The sequence below is a fragment of the Cheilinus undulatus genome, linkage group 13 (assembly GCF_018320785.1).
Source record: "Cheilinus undulatus linkage group 13, ASM1832078v1, whole genome shotgun sequence".
NCBI classification, from domain to species: Eukaryota; Metazoa; Chordata; class Actinopteri; order Labriformes; family Labridae; genus Cheilinus; species Cheilinus undulatus.
The window spans coordinates 22,977,678-22,997,237 of record NC_054877.1 but is presented as its reverse complement, the minus strand read 5'-3'; the positions used below and the strand labels follow the sequence as shown (position 1 = coordinate 22,997,237).

Sequence of the window (19,560 nt, the reverse complement as noted above, 5' to 3'; positions counted from 1 at the left end):
GTTACATATTCCAGATCTCTGCTTGAGTGAATCAAAATGTATATTATTCACAGATTTGCAGCAATCCATGGATCTTTATGGATTTAATGTATTTGGATTGTATCATTAACTGGATTTTGGGGCCGTCTGCAATGCAGAGGTACTGTTTTATGATCAAGAGAGAACACTAGATCTTTAAATGGTAGGTGCAATGATCTAACAAACTGATATGTTTGTTGAAGTGGTAAAGGGTGTGTTAATTGTGACTAGGGTGGAGCACTTGGTCGAAATTTAGATTAATTCACAATATGGCCTGCTGTGATTTTCAAATCGCAGAAGGTGCAATACTTCTTTAAGCTGAAATTTGTGTCGAAATACTAGCTTAAAACTTTTTGCAGTAGAAATGTTATGCCCCACACATCATACAAACATTACAGTGTCATTTTAATGACATGAGTCACATACAGTGCCTACAAAAAGTATTTGGGTTCTTTATGGAACAGTGGCAAAGGGAAAGCCACTGTTGAGGGGGGAGTTTTCATGGTCAAGTGGAAGAAAGTTTTTTGATCTGATGAGACTAAAATGGTGTTTTTGGCCATCAGACAAGACGCTGTGTTTGGTGGGCACCAAACATTGCACATCATGGTGTGGCAGCATCATGCTGTGGGGATGCTTCCTAGCAGCTAACTTTGGAAGATTGTAAAGGTAGACGACAAAATGAATGTGTCAAAATAACGGAGAAGATATTGGAGAAGATTTAGCCGAGTCAAAGCCCAGACCTCAGTCCAATAGAGAATTTGTGGCTGGACTTGAAAAGGGCAGTTCATACCTGATCCCCATGCAACCTGACAGAGCTTGAGCAGTTTTGCAAAGATGAATGGAGTCAAATTGTTGTGTCCAGATGTGAAAGCCTAATTAAGACCTATCCACACAGACTCTGTGCTCTGATTGCAGCCAAAGGTGCATGCACTAAACACTGACTTGACTATGATTGTTTTATAAAAACAATAAAAGGGAAAAACATCCAAGAGGGTGAATGCTTTTTATAGGCACTGACTGAACAAAAAATTAGATTTTAGTCACTTTGGCCTGCAGTGTAAATGTAGCCCTGGTAAATATGCAGCACACAGACAAGACTATAAGTTGTGGTTAATATGCAGTCTTTAATTTTTGTTGTATTTTTCACACTTATTTTTTTTTTTATCAATACTGAACAATGTTATCCCACATTGTTTAATTCTTACAAATTGTAAAGGCCTAATTTGTAACTATTTCCAAAGCAGTGTTGTTGGAGCACAGGAAAAGTAGAGACCTAACATGAATCTTCTGTGATCAAGTGAAGCATGTTAGAAAAAGTAAATATCTGGCTGATTATGTCTGCGCTGATATTGAGGTCTATTTAGAGGTAAGCTCTCACTGCAGTGGTTTTGCAGCCATTATTCCAGTGGTTTGTCGACACTCCAGTAGTTCTTTTCACAGTGTGAGATATCCTAGCTGACAGAAATTTCCGGTATCTCTGACTCTGAATTACACCTCAGAGGCTGCATAGTATGAATGTTTTTCCCACTCTGCCACTCCTAATTAGGGTCTTTATGATAAGACATTAGCTGCTCTAGCTATTTCTTTGTGAAATTTAATTGACAGTGGAATTTCACAGTCCCATTTTGGATTTATGACTGCGTGTATAATGCTTCATTTCTTCTTAGTACCTAATGCATTGATTTCTTGTTTATTGGTCACCAAAGCATCGTACCATTAAGGTTACTACATTATCAAAATTAGAATGTTTTGTAAAATAGGAAACAACTTGGGTCAAAGTTTAACTCTTTATCAATACAACTGATTACTCCAATGTTTTTCTTTTCTCTTATGCATTTTAATTATGTGTTACTGTAATGCTGATGTCTTCCTGCATTCAGTTACCCTCCTGAATAAGCACTGTTGCAATGGATTGTGGGATTATTTCAGCTTCACATACAGAAGCATCTCAGGTCTGCTTTACTGATGCTTCATTGAAAAATATGTGTTTTTTTCTGTTGCTGTTTTTAGATCCGAAGCGGTGAAAATGCTGCTAATTTGGCCAATGAACTGGCACGCCACACACAGGGCCCGGTGTTTGCCGGAGATGTGAGCTCCTCGGTGCGCCTGATGGAGCAACTCGTGGATATCCTGGATGCTCAGCTGCAGGAACTCCGTCCCAGCGAGAAGGACTCAGCTGGACGCAGTTTCAACAAGGTACTGTGGAAATTCCTGTCTGGCTTTAACTTCTCCCTCCTTTTGTCCAGAGTCTGTACAGGCATGACTCTAGACATTCTTTAGCTTTACACCTACCAAAACACAACCCTTCACATACATTCCTCCTTATATCCACACACACCCACATTCATGGACACACACAGTGTCAGGTGAGGGGGCTAGGGAGGCAGGTCTCGCCCTGAGGGGAAGCTCATTCCTCTTCGGCTCCCTGGTAATTACCGGCTTTGGAAACACAGGCTCACCTGGCAGTTCCACCTTAAAGGAGCTAATGGCCATGAGCCCCCTACCAACACAAAGAATAACTCCTCATTGCTGACAAGTGTGGAACTGCTCTCCCCTAGAGCTCCAGCAAGCACTCAGCGAGACCTAAAACTTGCCTACGTCTCTCAGCTGCTGGCAGTTCCATGGAGAGATGAGTGGCAGTTTGAAAAATTACATTGTTATGCAGACTTTCCAGACAGCATTTGCTCCATAAACAAGGTGATTTCCACCAAAATAAGGGCTTTTGTTTGGGCCTTAATGTTCACAGTGATACATTACTATCAAGCATTTAAAGATAAGAGTAGCTTTCTCTCTGCAGCGCTCACCGTGTCTCAGCAATTTGAACATCACAACAACACAGTGTGATTGGATGATTACAAGCAATGATGACTGAAGTTAAAGGACCATACCAGAGTTTTTTTCCTGCTAGAAATAATGATTGCTTCAGCTAACTGCAGAAACCCTGGTTGAAATATCTTTGGCCAATTCCCATTTTCAGTTCCTTTAAGGTCTGACAACAACTGTATATTTCAAACAGCAAAAACAAACACTTATGTATGATTACTTAAATGTTAGTTCAGTTTTTGTCTAAATTTGCCTGTGCACATACTTATTTGGTCAGTGTAGATGCAAGATCGTCTGTTCAGGTCAGTGCTTTTTCACACCTGCTGATGGGCATCTTACCTCCACAATATAGACATGTAAGCTTGTGTGTGCGTGTGTGTGGCTGTCACGTACTTTGTGTCACAGTGACATGAAACTTGCAGCTTGGGTTTCAGTCTTAGATCGGGCACAGGCCTAAAATTGGCTGATTCCAGTCACCAGGTGGTCAATGTGTGCACCCCTACAGCTTGCTTTTTTTAAAATCAGTGGTTTGCAAACTCTTTTACCAAAGGCACACCTGAGAATAAGGCAGAATCTCAAGGAACATCATGGACATATACATGCAGAACAGCTTCTTTTGCTCCTGTTAAAGTATCTTAATGTGTTGTTATATTAATAATGCATAGCTGTGCAAATTCTCATGGCACTCAGCACACCATTTGGGAACCACTGGTTTAACACTAACCGCCATCAGGTGAAATTTACAAAAGCTGTTCTTTAATTGTATCGAACTATGTGTTGATAAAATTTCAAAGTCTATTAATCTTAAATGTTTGTTTTGTAGCACCTGGTGGCATGATTTTTTTTTTTTCTTTTTTTGCATATCTCAGCCGTTTATGTTATTTTATAAATGGCCATTTATACCTATGTGGGTAAAATTGACCCCATAAGAGATCATTGATTTTCCCTCTGTTAATTTCACACCAGGAGATAAGCAATAGATGTTGCAATAAAAAAACTTTCTACCGCTGCACTGCTTAATTAGAAGCCATGAATCAACCTTATACCACAGGCAAAAAGGTTAATTTTTTTAAAAATGTGAATAGATTTTTTGTCTGTGGTTAAATAATTGCTTTTTATCAGTGCCATTAATGAAAATCATTGCAATCTAATAGCAGTTAATTTTTACCTGCTGGCTGTTTTGGGTATGTAGGGATCCCTAGTGGCTCTATGAACCATGCTGCAGGGTTTTTGTCTTTTTTGTACTTTTTCAGGCAGTTTCTGTTTATGCCTTTGTGATTTAAAAATTATTATGCAAGTTTACGTTAACTACAATATCAATTACGATGAACATATTCATTCATTATTTCTTTTTTCAGTTCTTGTAAATGTAGCACATAAAGTGAGGACATTTCTTTGTTGTAACAATACTTCTTGGCAATACTTCTTATGCTGCTGGAAAGCTCATCATTTACCTTTTAAATGGTGCCACATTTATAAAGAACATTTGTGGGATGAGCAGCAGAGCTGAGTATGAGGGTTGTGCACATGAAAATTTGCTAGATCTCAGTGCCAAACAGCTTATTTTGCTGTTGCTACTCTTGTTTTGAGCTTCCAGTACCCCCAGGTGCTTACAATCAGCTTGGCTGGCACCTGATTGTCAGCACCTGTGAGCATGGGCCCTTCTACAGTGGTCAGTAAAGGCGGCCTTACATGAATGACTTTTCCTTTGATTTCAAAGTCGCAGACAAAATTCCAAGGTTGGAGTAAAATCATGGGAGTCTTTCTAAAATTGCACCTCGCTTCTGTTGTCTCAGTCATTAGGTGTATGGTGGTCATAAGATCCTGATTTTAGCAGTTTTAAGGCATTCTTTCTTCAGTCTTGCATTATGATAATATCAAACATGTTTGATATTGATATGAAGCTTTTGTTTGGTAGTATGCAAATTGTGTTTCTCAGAAAAGCCACCATCGTCCACGACCAACGGGAGCGTAGCTCAATCTAGAGCCGTTGAATGTCCGCTCATTACTCATGAGATGGAAAAGCGTTCTTGCTCAGAGCTGCAGTCAGATCTCTGCACCTGTGTGTTTGTGTGCCTTGTCTGTCAATTCTTCCAGGCTATGATAGGTATGGTAAAGTGTCACTGGGATTTTTAAAATAAAAGCCTGATCATTTTATTTAGTGGTGGTGAGACGACTTGCGTTTTCATACAGGATTTTATTCTGAAGTGAATAGTTTTTGCAGTAACATGCGAAGTTGCCTCGATGTCTTTCCTTTTGTTTCTACTCAATGCAAATGATTGAAAAAGATCTGATTATAAGAGGTATTAACTCAAATGTGATCTCCATCTCCATCTCCATCTTGTTCTCTGATCAAAAATTGTTGTGAATTTCCACCAGATGCATGATGGGAAATAATCTCTAAAGGAATCGTATTCTAGTCTTGTAGTTAGAGACCCAAGGTCTTTGCAAAATCTTAGTTTGATACTAAAAACTCAACGGCTTGCCGACAAAAACTAGTAGTCTTTAGATGTGAGAGGGTCTCAGGTGTCGGTCTTTTTAGAGTCTTTTAAGAGTTTTAGCAAAGTCTTCTGGTGTAAGGTCGCCTTAAGTGTTTGCTTCAAGAATCGGCATGCCAGGTTTCATATAATGGGGGATTCAGAGACAGGCCGCTAAGAAATATTACACTGAACACATATTTCCTTACTTTCTGTTTAAGTTTATCATCACTATTCATGCACAAGAGAGAGGCGTGCACAAGTATATTTCTCTCATAAATGCATCGTTTGAGGAGCATCGTGTTATATATCAGCTGTTTGCTGCCGATATTCTATCCTGGACTCAGTACATTCATCAACAAGAAGACTTCAAAAATGCAGCCCTCCTGTGATGGTTATGGAATATTGAGTGAAATATTTTAAAAGGCATGATGTTGTTCGATCGTGTTTGTACAGCATGTTGCTGCTGAAAGCTATCAAAAGAGAAGAAACACATAAGAAATAAAACCACAAAATGATGCTGCCCCTATCACCCAAATACTGTCATTCTGTAGAAAACACTGATAATGTTTACCAAATAGTATACATGTTTTAAGATGCTCTTTTTTTAAAGTCACAAAACTCTGGTATTGTTGTTAAACTCTCATGCCTCTTTTCCCTGCAAATGAAGAACTAAATTGTGTTGTCCAGTTTATGGTAAGTTATGATGTGGTGGTTTTAGTCTGAATGCAAATAACATTCTGTCTCATTGTCTTCCAGTTCTATGAGAGCTAAATGATGTTCTTTTCCCTGGTTTTACTCAATTAGGAAGACAAGGCAACTTATTTAATGCCAACACACCAGTAGAAGGTCTTTTTACAAGAGCTAGTACTTTATTATTCTCTCCATAGCATGAAATACAAATGACCCCATTCCACATTGTTTATCTTCTCAGTGTATTTTAAAGCATCACTAATGGTGAGCATCAGAGTCTAGTCTCAGCATTTTTTCCTCCACACTGCTGTGCTTTTCTCATCTCGTCGCCTCACTATTAAGTGATCCATATTCATATTAAGCTCCCCTGAAAACCATTTAAAGCTGTTGCCCTGTCATGGTGTTTTATGGACTTGTGCCTTTTCTTCTTTTCATTAAATCTGTAATTTATGGTAAGTGGCATGATTTAATGCTTCCTCTTTTCTTATGATCTGTCTACTTGTGTTTGATCTTCTTGTTGTTTGGAAAGCTTCAAAAAAGAGAGAAGACATGCAGGGCGTATATGAAGGTATAACTACTACTGTAGGCTTTTCATGTCGCTTTTCTTTTTTACACACATCCCTAATGCCTGACCAGCGGCATGCAGCGCTGTCTGTCTCCATGTCCTTGGCTGTCTCGTTACAGTATGTGTGCCTGGTGACCCGCTTGTACAAGATATAGCTGCTTCCTCATCCGGCTCGCCTGTCTTTTCGGCTGTCATTCTGTCCATCTAAGGATGCCAACGTCAATATCACTCTGTCTTTGTCCTGTTTACCCCCCTCCTCTGTGCGCTATCACTTGTACATCTTTCATTTTTCTCTCTCCTCCTCCACTTCTACCTCCCCCACTCTTTTCTCTGTCTCTCTTGTCGGCTTTTCATACGTTGTGTGAATAATTGCCTTCCCACGGTCGTAATTGCACCTCCCTGTCAGCCAGAAGTGTGATCAAAGTGGCAGTGTGCTCAATTTTCACTTGCTTACATTGTACAATTTCTAGTCTCCCTTGTCCCTGCAGAAAGTGAAAAAAAATCTTCCATGTTGTACTTATGTTTTGTCTGTGAGATTAATTTCTGAGCACATTAATATGTTTGTGTTCCTTTCAGGTTTTTCTGTCTTCCCCCAGACATTTTGTTTTCCTCTGCGTTTGTTTTTTTCATTTCCTCTGAAAGACAAGGGCATGGTGTAAACATTTGGGATGTTGCCTTGCATGGCAAAGAACAAATGTGATTTTGTAGTTCTTGTTGGCTTGGTTGTTTTTCTTGAAATGTTTCTCACTGAGTAAAGGGAGATTTAGAAACATCATTTTAGCCATGCTAGCAGCATGACACTATAGATGACACTGTCACAGAGTCAATATAGGCCGATCTGTCTGTGTACCACTAGGGTCTAGACTGAATTATGCAGGATGGATCGCCATGACATTTTGTATAGGCATTCATGGTGCCCAGAGGATGAATCCTAATGACTTTGTTTATCCCAAAACTTTCCTGTTTCGCCCTAAGGTTGACATTTGTGCCTTGAAACTAGTGCTCTGTTTCAGAAGTGCACTGCGATAACATTGTTTTATCCACAGTGGACAGCTTTAAAATGGATTAAAATCAATGCAGCAAAAAAAAAAAACAAAACAAAACAAGGATATTGTTTTTCTTATTCCCCACATACTTCTGTCTTTATAAATCCACAAAGCTACTTCACTACCAACAGATAAGTTGTACTGTAAGTGATGCTAGCAGCTAATGTAGCTTCCAAAGTCTAGTCTCAGACAGAATAGCATACAATTTTCTATTTCTTTTTTCTTTGTTTGTTTTTTTGTCTTCATGACTCAAGAGAAAAAAATAAACTTTCACAACCTTCTTTGAGTTAATGAAAGCTTTGTGCTTAAATCACTTAATTAGTAGTCTACAGAAGTCGGCCAAAGACAAGTGAACAGACTTTAATGTGTAAAATACTGTGGTGTGTGAGTCCCATTTTAGTAAAATATCTCTCTACTCTTCAGCAAGTCATACAACTAGACACAGATAATCAATAAGCCCTTCAGGATGATTTGGAATAACATCAGCGATCCCTCAACTCTTCATCCAGGAACATCTTCAGTTCCAATTCTGAAATCTGTCAAAGGCTTGGCTCAGACTACACTAATTCAGACAGCTTTTGCATGACTGCATCATCGCCACTCATTTTCAAATGTCAGGCCAATTTTGAGCATCAGGGACATCAAACCCTCTTGCTGTGTGACATGATCAACAACATGCCCAAGACGACCCACGACCACAGTTCAACAAGACTAGCTTGTTTGAATTTTTCCTGCATCATTGTCTAGTTTGGCACCTTCTCCTGATGTCAATGATGTGTATCATGATTAGAGGGTGAAAAAGTACAAGACTATTGTACTAAAGTAAAAGTACAGTTACTCTGGTTAAAATTGACTTTGATAATGGTACTGGTATATAAACCTACACAAGTAAAATTATTTAAAAGTTTACTTTGATTACTGAGTACTGAGTAGATACTGATGAGTTGTACAGTTAAATATGATCTTCCTAACCTTGCAAAGCAGATGGATATGCCCGTTTCCAATGATCACTGTACAACAGGAAACTAAACACTCTGCCAAAGGGCATGATGGGAGACTTAGATCAATTGACTTTACAGGGATGAACTAACACTGGAGGATCAACACTATCAAATAACTTTAACACTGAATAAAATGTAGCTCAGAATGGAGTTTAAATTTCCCTTTGGGAGACCCTGACCCTGAGATAACAACACTCCAGGTTTTGCTGTGTTCAGCAGCTGTTTTGGGATGTGATGTGGATTCATGCTAGCGTGTAGTCAACAAAGGTGGAAATAGAAGAGTACAGTACTCAAGTAAAAGTACAGTTACAGTTAAAAATTACTGAAGTAGAAGTACTGATTTCAAAATATCCTTGAAAAGTGCATGTACCCCAAAGCTACTCAATTATTACAATAATTTGAGTAAATGTAATTAGGCTGGTTACTTTCTACCCTTGATCCCAATGCCTATCAATATGGAGGAGAGAATTTCCTCTATATCTTTGCATCACCATTTACCAGAGCAACAAGCCCCCACTCTTTCTCCCCCCCAGGATTTATGTGGAGCCATTATAGTGAAGCTGGAGACAGTAACATCAGCATATGATGAGTGGTTGGGATCACACTTGTTGTGTTGCCAGGCTGTTGGCCAAGACGGGACAAGAGTCTCATCGGGTAGTCAGACACGGTGCTGTCATGAACGACCAAGAAAATCATGTAGTCTGAGCCTGCATTTAATCAGCAGACCTAATACCTCCATTAGCCACAGCTGCACATTGTTTTAAGTACTTGATAGCACAGTAACTAAAATACCTTGTCAGTAAGCCTTAACTAGTTAGAGCTTACATTAGCATTTATCTCAAAATATTCAGGTTTGTGAATTTCCTTTGAGAAAACAGAGTTGCTAAAACCAGAAATATTGTACTTTTTATTCTCTATATACTTCTATTTCTTCAAAACCAGGCGTTTGTTTTACCCACATTGAAACTAAACCTCAAACAGATCAGTGTAAGATTGAAATGAGTCATGCTAGCAGCTAATGCTAGCTTCTGGCTTATCTAGCAGAATGACAGAAAGGTAGTAAGCTAACTACACAACTCCAAATTTAATTCTGTTTGAATTTTTTTTGTCTGTCCTAAGGGTTGCTGTTCAAGAGACTTGATTGAAGAAAATATCAAACATTTGTAATTTCCTTTGAAATAAAAAAAAAGCTTTGTACTTAAATCACACAATTAGCATAAAAGTTCACTGAAGATTTGTAAACAGGCTTTGATGTGTAAAATTCTGCGGAGCTCCCTTTAAGTAGAATATCTCTTAAACTTTTGGACAAATTGGGCCCAAACATTTCCCTCTTTAAGGTGAACCTTCAACTCTTTAATCTGTGCCTTCTTTATTTAAAATCTTAATTTGTCCAACAACAAAGCCAAAGCCTTTCCACAGCTGCACCTTGTGTTAGAGCTAATTAGCTTGCAAACAAACTAAACAGAAAAGCTGAACATGGTAAACATAACATTTTCTTCACATCAGTATGGTTACTGATGTGAAGTTTACCATAAGCGTTTTAGCAAGCTGACATTAGTATTTAGCTCATGTTCCTGCAGTAATTAGCAGAGCTACTAGCTTGTTTTAGTGTCATTCTTAATCATCCGCTGTTTTCTCAAAACATGACTAGTTTCTCTCGATGCAGTTTCTCTAGCTGGGGGGGGGGTCGTCCCTCCTCTGGAAGAACCCTTATGATTTTCAAAAGTGACCTCCACCCAGACCAGAATTAAAAAGGATTTAATCAGAACACAAATTCTTCCTATGCTAGACAAATTAGACACAGCTGACTTTTTTCCCGTTCTCCTTTTTGGAGTCCTTTGAGGATGGCTCAGCAGGGGGGGTAGACCATTTAGTGTCTGTCTGGTTGTAATGGCTCTGACCCTGTAATAGTCACTGCTGTCTCCCCTGTTCACACACACACTGTTCTAGCTCCCATCATAGTCACAGCTCGCAGGCTTCTAGTTGCCTGCAAGGTCAGGGCCACAGAGATTGATTTCTGTGCTTTAGCTGTAGATACAGAGACACGCTGAAAGCCCTGTGTCGGGATACAGTCATCAGTGCTGTGGTTAATATGAGCTCAGTGGTTAAATGTTGCGGTTAATCATATATTGGTGCAGACTCTGGTTTTTTATCCTCTTTCTTGTTATTCCAGGCAAACGGATAATCCTGTCTGTGGTCAATTAGTGTTTTGGATAATCACAGCTGTGACTAATTGGTACAGTGAGCAAGGGCTTGTTGTGGTTAATTACCGTTATTGTGGTGGGTCTCGCTGTGGTTAATGGCACCTATGGTTAAATTGTCAATCCGAATTATCACACCAATGCTTGGTCTAGATTCCAGGATCGCTGTACAAACTGTAGGTCTTAGGTGGGATTTTAGAAAAGTTAGCGATGTGGTTGTTGATTGTGTCACGTAGGAGTCATGAACTCACCCTGCCAGGGTCAAAGGAAACTCTTGTTTTATCAACATATGATACTTGTGTGGGTTTGCTGGAATGTTTTGCTTACTTACTGCTTATCAGAAGGCAGGAAATGAAAGGATTTCTATCGAAAACAAGCAGAAATTTCCCCCAATTCTGACTTAGATTCCCACTCTGGACATGGATTTCATGGTAAAGCTCCTTGCTCCTCTGTTCCCTGAATCTAGGCCATAGGGGGCTAGATTCTATACGGGAAATAAGAGTATTGTTCATGATAATTGTTCTTTTGTTAAAAAAGCTGCCTTAAACCAGGAATTGAGGATGCAGCTTTGTAGACAGCTCCATCCAGTGAAAGGAAAAACATTGGGTTTATTTCACCCCCTCGAGCATTTTTACATTATTCAATAAAGAAATTGGTCCAAAGGAGGCTTCCTTATATTAGGCCTATTTTACCCGAGAAGAAAATATTAATCAGTGTATACTGCATTTTTTACCATCATGTTTATTTTAGTTACCTTGTGTCTGCTGTTGGAATGATTTTTATATTTTTGCTGTCACTGTTGGCCATGCATGTCCCTATTTGTGTTTTTTTTTCATTTGCTGCCCAGTCCCCACTCTTTGTTATTAAACTGAAGTTATGATATGAAGAAACAGCCAGCTGACATTTCACTTGTCTCCATGGATATAGGCGATTGTGGACACTGTTGACAACCTCCTGAGGCCGGAAGCTCTGAAATCCTGGAAAGACATGAATTCCACAGAACAAAGCCATGCCGCCACAATGCTGCTGGATACCCTGGAGGAGGGCGCATTCGTCCTTGCCGAAAACCTGATCGAGCCGGCGATCGTAAAAGTGCCTGCAGAGAATATAAGTAAGTTCCTCTCCAATAACTATAAAACAGATAAAAACCACATGCACATAACTGTCAGTCACAATTTATGATAGTGATGGTTATTTTTATTATTTTCTGGCCGTGCATCAGTACAATTGCTTCAAAGTGAGCGGCACAATTGTCTACCGGATGATTTTTTTGTGCTATTCCTCAAGGAGAAAATTGTTTAAAAAATTGGCCACCCACTGCTGACGTCACGATAAAAGAAATATGCGTCCTCACAGGCAGTTTATTAGCCACATGATCTCATTCATTTAAGTCACCCTTCTGCAGTGGATTGCCATATTTCTCCACATAGCTCTTTGTTGCTATGGTTCTGCTCTCCATCTCACCTCCTTTGTCTTATACCTCACTGATTTTTAATCATTTTCTTGCATAGAAAAGTCAGCTCATTGAGTGTGTGCTGTAAGATGAACTGTCCAGACCTCAGGGGGAGAAAACAAAGAAACCAATTGAATGGTTTTGTTCCATTCATACAGCACTCTATCTGCTCTCACTGAGCCTTTCCCATTAAGTGGTAGTTAGCTAAGCTGATAAGGACTAAGTTGCTCTGTCTCTACCGAAAGCACTGATTAATACATTGTGTAATATGCTGTATATTGGCTTCTTAATCAAGGCATTCAGGCTGTTTTTATGAGCTTCTCAAGCTCTCACTTATCTGTGCAATAGAGATAATATTACAGCAGGGAGAAAAATAAACACCCATATGAAGGAGCACAGAGAAAAGCTTACCTGGGCTCGCTCGTAAGAGTTGAAAAATGTGAAAATGATTGTTGCTCCTAATTAGCAGTTTGTCGAAGCCTGAATGGCACCTCCAGGCAAGCATCAAGGGCAAGACAAGGAAGGAGGAGGGAGAGCGAGGAAAGAGAGGGTGGGAGAGCTAAAGACTAGACAGAGGGGGAGAGCAACAAGAGAACAATTCCTCATCTCCGTCTGTCAGAAGCCATCTATCTGAGGAAGTGAGGCCATTTCTGATGGGAGGGAGTGCGCTGATACGTGTGTCCTCCTGACCCCTCAGTAATTTCACACATCAAAGGGAGCACCACCCGGCAGCTGGCATACCGGAGAGAGAGGGGCTGCAGGAATTTGGAGGATTTTCAGAGATTTGCTCATCGAGCTCGGAGTTATCTGAACCCACAGGGGAGAAAAAAAGTAAAAGTAAAAGCTCAATGATATTTTTGATCCCATGAATATTTGACATTCATGCTGCAGTCGGCTATGTGCCTGCATTTGCTCATCCTCTGTCGTTGTCCCTGTTGTTATTTTTTTCTTCTGCTCTTGCCTCAGAGGGTTTCACAATGCCAGCCAACAGCTTAGTGACACGATTTTTTAAGCAAATGACACTCAATGCTCTCACTGCCAATAAGATAGGATCCTGTTACTGCTTCAGTAAACCTCAAGTCCTTAGACACTTTCTGCTGGGCCTTAATGGTAGAGCTCTATTAAACATCATGCTTCTCTTGGTAATGCAACTCTTTATTTCTCCTTTTCATCTCCCACCTTCTCCCCAGTGTTGGATGTGTACGTGTTGAGCACCGATGGTCAGGTACAGGACTTCAGGTTTCCTCAGACGAACAAAGGTGGAGCAACTCTTCAGCTTTCCTCCAACATGGTCAAAGTCAACAGTAAAAATGGTGAGGAAAATTACAAAGCTGCAGAAACATGTAATTTTGGTGAAGTTTCTTGACCTATCTGGGTTTGTGACAGCAGTTTTCTAGTGATTTAAAATCTCTGATATAAAATCTTAAATCCTTGTAAAGACAAGGGCATTCAGATCAGATCTTTCTTAGGAAGTAGTTCAACATTTTAGGAATGGTGCAGTCTCATCTCAGCTTATCTTAAAAATTTAGGACAGCGTCTGTTCCAAAAGTTTCCAAGTTGCCTCACACATTGAGGAGGCAAATGGTCACATGAAAAAGATGGTGCGAAAATCCTAGATAGCAGATGTAGCAACAGATTCCAACAGATTTGCCTTTATATCAAAGTTGTTGATGTGTTACTGGGCATATGAATCAGCAGTATAAAGGAGAACATACTGGCAAAAAGAGAAACAAAATGTAGGGGGTCTGGGGACATCCTCCCTCTAGATTTTAATGCATTCTGGCACATCATCTACGCTTAAAACTATGTCTTACTTTCATCATTCTGGTGTCTTTAATGGGAAAACTGCAACATGCACCTATTTTTTTTTCAAATTAAACACTTACAATGTTAATAATGTGAGAGAGGCAGAAAATTGGAACATGTGGCATTTAACAGGCAATTAGTTCATCAGGGTAAGATGAAAACGTGCAAGCATAATAAACAAAAACAAAGTTAAGATATTGCTAACAAATGCTAGCTAACAATTTGTGGCTTGCCCTCGTAGTTCTGCTGATATTCAGTTAGATAGCTAGTTAGATTGTAAGGTACAGGTGGTAGTAAGGTATATTGGTAGATAGGAAGGTAGGTAGATCAGTAATTGGGTAGGTAGATAGGTTGCGGGGCAGCTTGGTAGGTAGCAGGTAGGATGATGGGGAAGATAGGTTGGTACACACACTATATTCCCAAAAGTATTCACTCACCCATCCAAATAATTGAAATCAGGTGTTCCAATCACTTCCATGGCCACAGGTGTATAAAATCAAGCACCTAGGCATGCAGACTGTTTCTACAAACATTTGAGAAAGAATGAGTCACTCTCAGGAGCTCAGTGAATTCCAGCGTGGTACTGTGATAGGATGCCATCTGTGCAACAAGTTTAGTCGTGAATTTTCCTTGCTCCTAAATATTCCCCATCAACTGTCAGTGGTATTACAACAAAGTGGAAGCGATTGGGAATTACAGCAACTTAGCCACATAAAGTGGTAGGCCACGTAAAATAACGGAGCGGGGTCAGCGGATGCTGAGGCGCATGGTGCGCAGAGGTCCCCGACTTTCGGCAGAGTCAATCGCTACAGACCTCCAAACTTCATGTGGCCTTCAGATTAGCTCAAGAACAGTTCATAGAGAGCTTCATGGAATGGGTTTCCATAGCCAAGCAGCTGCATCCAAGCCATACATCACCAAGTGCAACGCGAAGCGTTGGATGCAGTGGTGTAAAGCACGCCGCCACTGGACTCTAGAGCAGTGGAGATGCGTTCTCTGGAGTGACGAATCGTGCTTCTCCATCTGGCAGTCTGATGGGCGAGTCTAGGTTTGGTGGTTGCCAGGAGAACGGTACTTGTCTGACTGCATTGTGCCAAGTGTAAAGTTTGGTGGAGGGGGGATTATAGTGTGGGGTTGTTTTCAGGAGCTGGGCTTGGCCCCTTAGTTCTAGTGAAAGGAACTCTTAAGAGATTTTGGACAATTCCATGCTCCCAACTTTGTAGGAACAGTTTGGGGATGGCCCATTCCTGTTCCAACATGACTGTGCACCAGTGCACAAAGCAAGGTCCATAAAGACATGGATGAGAGAGTTTGGTGTGGATGAACTTGACTGGCCTGCACAGAGTCCTGACCTCAACCCGACAGAACACCTTTGGGATGAATTAGAGCAGAGACTGAGAGCTAGGCCTTCACGTCCTACATCAGTTTGTGACCTCACAAATGCGCTTCTGGAAAATGGTCAAAAATTCCCATAAACACACTCCTAAACCTTGTGGAAAGCCTTCCCAGAAGAATTGAAGCTGTTAAAGCTGCAAAGGGTGGAACGATGCCATATTAAATCCTATGGATTAACAATGGGATGTCACTTAAGTTCATATGTGAGTCAAAAAAGGTGAGCGAATACTTTTGTCAATATAGTGTAGGTGCCTATGTAGGGAAGCAGGCTGTTAAATAGGTAGCTAAGTAAGAAGGTAGGTAAGTAGATAGCAAGTCTGGTTGATAGGTTAGTCAGTAGATAGGTAAGTAGGTATGTAGGTAGGTGGATTTGTAGGTAGGTGGGTAAGTAGATAGGTAGGTGTCTAGGTAGGTAGAAAGATAAATAGGTAGGTAGGTACATAGGTAGGAAGATTGGTAGGTAAGTAGGAAGGTAGATAGGTAAGTAGGTACATAGGTAGATTGGTTGGTTGGTTTAAGGTAGGTTGGTTAGTAGATAGGTAGTACGGACGGATGGGTTGATCAGTAGGTAATAAGGTAGGTAGGTCTGTAAGGTAGGTAGTTAGATAGGTTGGTAAAAGTGCAGAACATGGGGCATGGGCTCTCTGGGATTGTTAGAATTAAAAATACATGTATGTAGATTTGTAGATAGGAGACTAGGTAGGTAGGAAAGTAGGTTGGTAAGTATATGTGCAGCATATGGGGCATGGGTGCTCTTGGACTTAGTATTGAAAATACAAAAACATCACCTCATTAGAAAAACAGGAAGGTTAATAAATGCTCTATTAAAATGATGTTGAAATTTAAAATAGAATTTACTGGGCCACTGAACAGGTGAAGCAACAGGAACTTTATTATGAATCAAATTACTCCAGTCACCTAGGGTCTCTGAAGAAATACCCTATTGACTGCTGATATGAGAATTCTTGTTTTATAATAATACAAACTAAAGCTTAAGGTAAAACAGGTATAAAAGAATATAGGCAAATTAAATGTTAATTAGATAAATAATATTTCTTCATTATCTACATGTACAATACATTGGTAAAAGGGTTAGTGCTAAAATCAAGTAAGAAAACCACACAAGATAAACCCATAGTTAGATAGTGAGTTATAGTTATTGAATAGGGGATGTAGAACTATTCCTCTAAGGTTGTGACTATTCATTCAGATGCTATCAATCAGTGATTAAATCTCTTCTGTTTCATTTGTATTTGGCTTGTTTTTTCTGGAATCATGCTTGTTTTTTCTCTGATATTCTTATTTTTACTGGCTACAGGCGTTGCAAAGCTGGTATTTGTGCTGTACAAACACCTGGGTCAGTTCCTTAGCACTGAGAACGCCACACTGAGGGGAATGGGGGACCTGAACAAACGCAACCTCTCCCTCACCGTCAACTCCCACATCCTGTCAGCCTCTATAACCAAGGAGTCCAGCCGTGTGTTTGTCGCCGACCCCGTGATCTTCACACTGGAGCACCTGGATGTAAGCCTCCCCCGAGACTCCCCCAGACCACACTGTAGAGCCCTGCTTTTATAATAGAGACACAGCTGCATGGCCTTTTACAGCACTTTGATGCTTTCTTTGCTGCAGAAAAACATTTTCAGTAAAGAGAAGATATCTGATGATGTACTATGGGTGTTTATCTGCCGTAATCGCAGATATAGATAAGTAGAAATAGAGAAGCAAGCAATGTATCCTTTAGTTTTTGTGTTCACCATGTGTTTAATTTTTTCTCATCTTAACATGTAATATTTTAGTGAAGGACTCCTCAATTGCTTTTCATCCTCAAAAAGCATTACACTTATAGATTTGTTTGAGTTGCCTTATTGGTAAAACAAGCGCACACACAGTCCACACATCACATCACGTACATTGATGTCAAACAGTGAGACATATGAAATATAAAAGGTTTGTTGTGTACAGTCATACATATTGCAGCATGTGTTCAAATATGTTTCATCATTTTCCTCTCTGTGTTTGTGGCTCTTTTTTCGCAGAAGGAGCACTACTACAATCCCAACTGTTCTTTCTGGAATTACTCAGAGCGGAGCATGATGGGATACTGGTCCACTCAGGGCTGCAAACTGCTCGAAACCAACAAGAGCCACACTACCTGCTCCTGCAGTCACTTGACCAACTTTGCCATCCTCATGGCTCACCGGGGAAATGTGGTAAGTGCTTGGCATGAGCTATTTTTTTTTCCTGTCTCAGTTAGTTGTTCTTCCGTCTCACTGACAGATTTGTGCACACACGGCATGAACAAGAACAGCATTTCACTGGAGATAATTAGATTATTGCTGGAGGGGAAGGTAAAAAGGGGTGGGGGAGAGGTAGGGGAAAGGAAGTGGGCTGTCACTTTAAAAGAGCGAGATAGTGAATCAGGAGAGGAAGTGCCTTACCATTATCAGAAGTAATTATATTTTACCTGTGGTCCGTGTCTAATATTCCTCTATGCATATGTCCCTAGGAATCATGGGAAAACGGTACAACCTTTGCTTTAACTTATATTTCAGACCCTCCTTGAAGTAGTGAAGGATCCATTTGGTTGCAAAATGCAATTACAATCCAATTACAAGATAAATGGTATGTGGAGGAGGGACCTAGCCAGTAATAAATGTGGAGGATAAGTTTGTGGTTGCTTTAATAATACGTCCCCACTCATGAACTCTGTCCCTGTCATCTGTCTAAACCTCAACCTTAACCACAGCTTGAAACCAGAGCCCTGAGGCTGGGCTTAGCCTCACACCATTTCCCTCCACATCACCTCAACTGAAACTCCTGCCCTCAATAAAATTACAAATATTACAGGAGGAATTGCCTCACTTTCAGGCCACCCTGTCCTTGAGTGATACTTTGTATGGTCAAGTCTGCTATTTTCATGTTTGACGGTGCCTGTCTTAAGCAGACTCAGCTTTGGATTTTCAAAAACACAGTGTGATTTGACCTCAAAAACAGAACCCCACATGTGGACGTCTTAACAAGTGTTTGTGAGAGTGGGTTGATTTTTGCAAAGTGGGTTGAAATATGTGATCAAAACGTGTTTAGTTTAAGAACTAAACGCCATCTAGTTTGAATGATAGGCTCGCAGTGTTTCAAGCTTTCTGAAAACACTAGTCAGGGGTCTATGTGAACAATGGAACAGGTTTTTCTTGCTATGATCACGCTCACTTTTTACATCTTTCATTAACCCTTGGAACCCCTTGCCGGTTTTAGCTATTTTTGGTCCTGCTGTAGTTTTCATGCAAAAATGGATGTAGAATCTCAACCCTTTTAAGCACAATGAAATAACAAGCATTTACTTTTTCAGGACAACCTGTACTATCAGAATATGTGTGTTGCGTGGATGTCAGATGAATGTAAAAAGTTATAAGACCATGAAGACTAAGTAAAATAACAAGAACAGAAATTGAATCTCAAAGAATTTTTTACAAATCACACCCAGATCAACAATGAACAAGCCTTTTCACATCTGCATTCAGTTCCTACAGGACTCAACCATCAGGACAAAAAAATAGCATTGTAACAAACACAAACAGAAGCTGTCACTATTATCTATCTCTGTAAAACAAATTCACATTTTGCACTCAAGTTATATTCCAGTTTGTAAAATACTCATGAATCCCATTTTAGGAGAACAGTTGTCATCTTTTCATTATTTGGGCCATAGAAGATGATTTCTGTAACATTTCCAAACTGACAGTTAACTATCTTGTCTCTTTTTGCTCTTTGGCTGGTCACTATACAGCAGAGGAAACAAAAGAAGAGATTGGAGCATTATGATTGGCCGAAAGGCTAACAGGAGGTTGTTTTACTTCCAGTGTCAAACTGAGGACTGATAGCAACAATTATACATTTTTTCATTGCAAAAATGTGATAAATAGTCTTATTATCATAGGTTTAGCAACATGGATTTGTAGTATCAAAGCTCTGAATACACACCACACATTGCGCCTGGATTAAAACGGTTCTGGGAAGGATATAAACACCAGACTGACAAAAAGATTGCATTGAAAAAATACTTGGAGGGTGGTTGGATGAAT

General features: G+C 40.0%; 1 protein-coding gene across 10 annotated transcripts in view; it reads left to right on the top strand.

Annotated features, from left to right (window-relative positions):
• Nucleotides 1–19,560, top strand: part of LOC121520131 (adhesion G protein-coupled receptor L2-like) — a 145,305-nt gene that overhangs the window by 94,386 nt on the left and 31,359 nt on the right. For 6 of the 10 annotated variants that reach the window (XM_041803419.1, XM_041803424.1, XM_041803420.1 and 3 more), the window contains 6 exons: nucleotides 2,029–2,214; nucleotides 6,541–6,579; nucleotides 11,752–11,935; nucleotides 13,468–13,590; nucleotides 16,797–17,002; nucleotides 17,518–17,691. In XM_041803419.1, the coding sequence (XP_041659353.1) occupies nucleotides 2,029–2,214; nucleotides 6,541–6,579; nucleotides 11,752–11,935; nucleotides 13,468–13,590; nucleotides 16,797–17,002; nucleotides 17,518–17,691 (912 nt within the window). The remainder of the gene's footprint in view (nucleotides 1–2,028; nucleotides 2,215–6,540; nucleotides 6,580–11,751; nucleotides 11,936–13,467; nucleotides 13,591–16,796; nucleotides 17,003–17,517; nucleotides 17,692–19,560) is intronic. The other 4 variants (XM_041803427.1, XM_041803422.1, XM_041803425.1 and 1 more) reach the window with 1 other exon arrangement.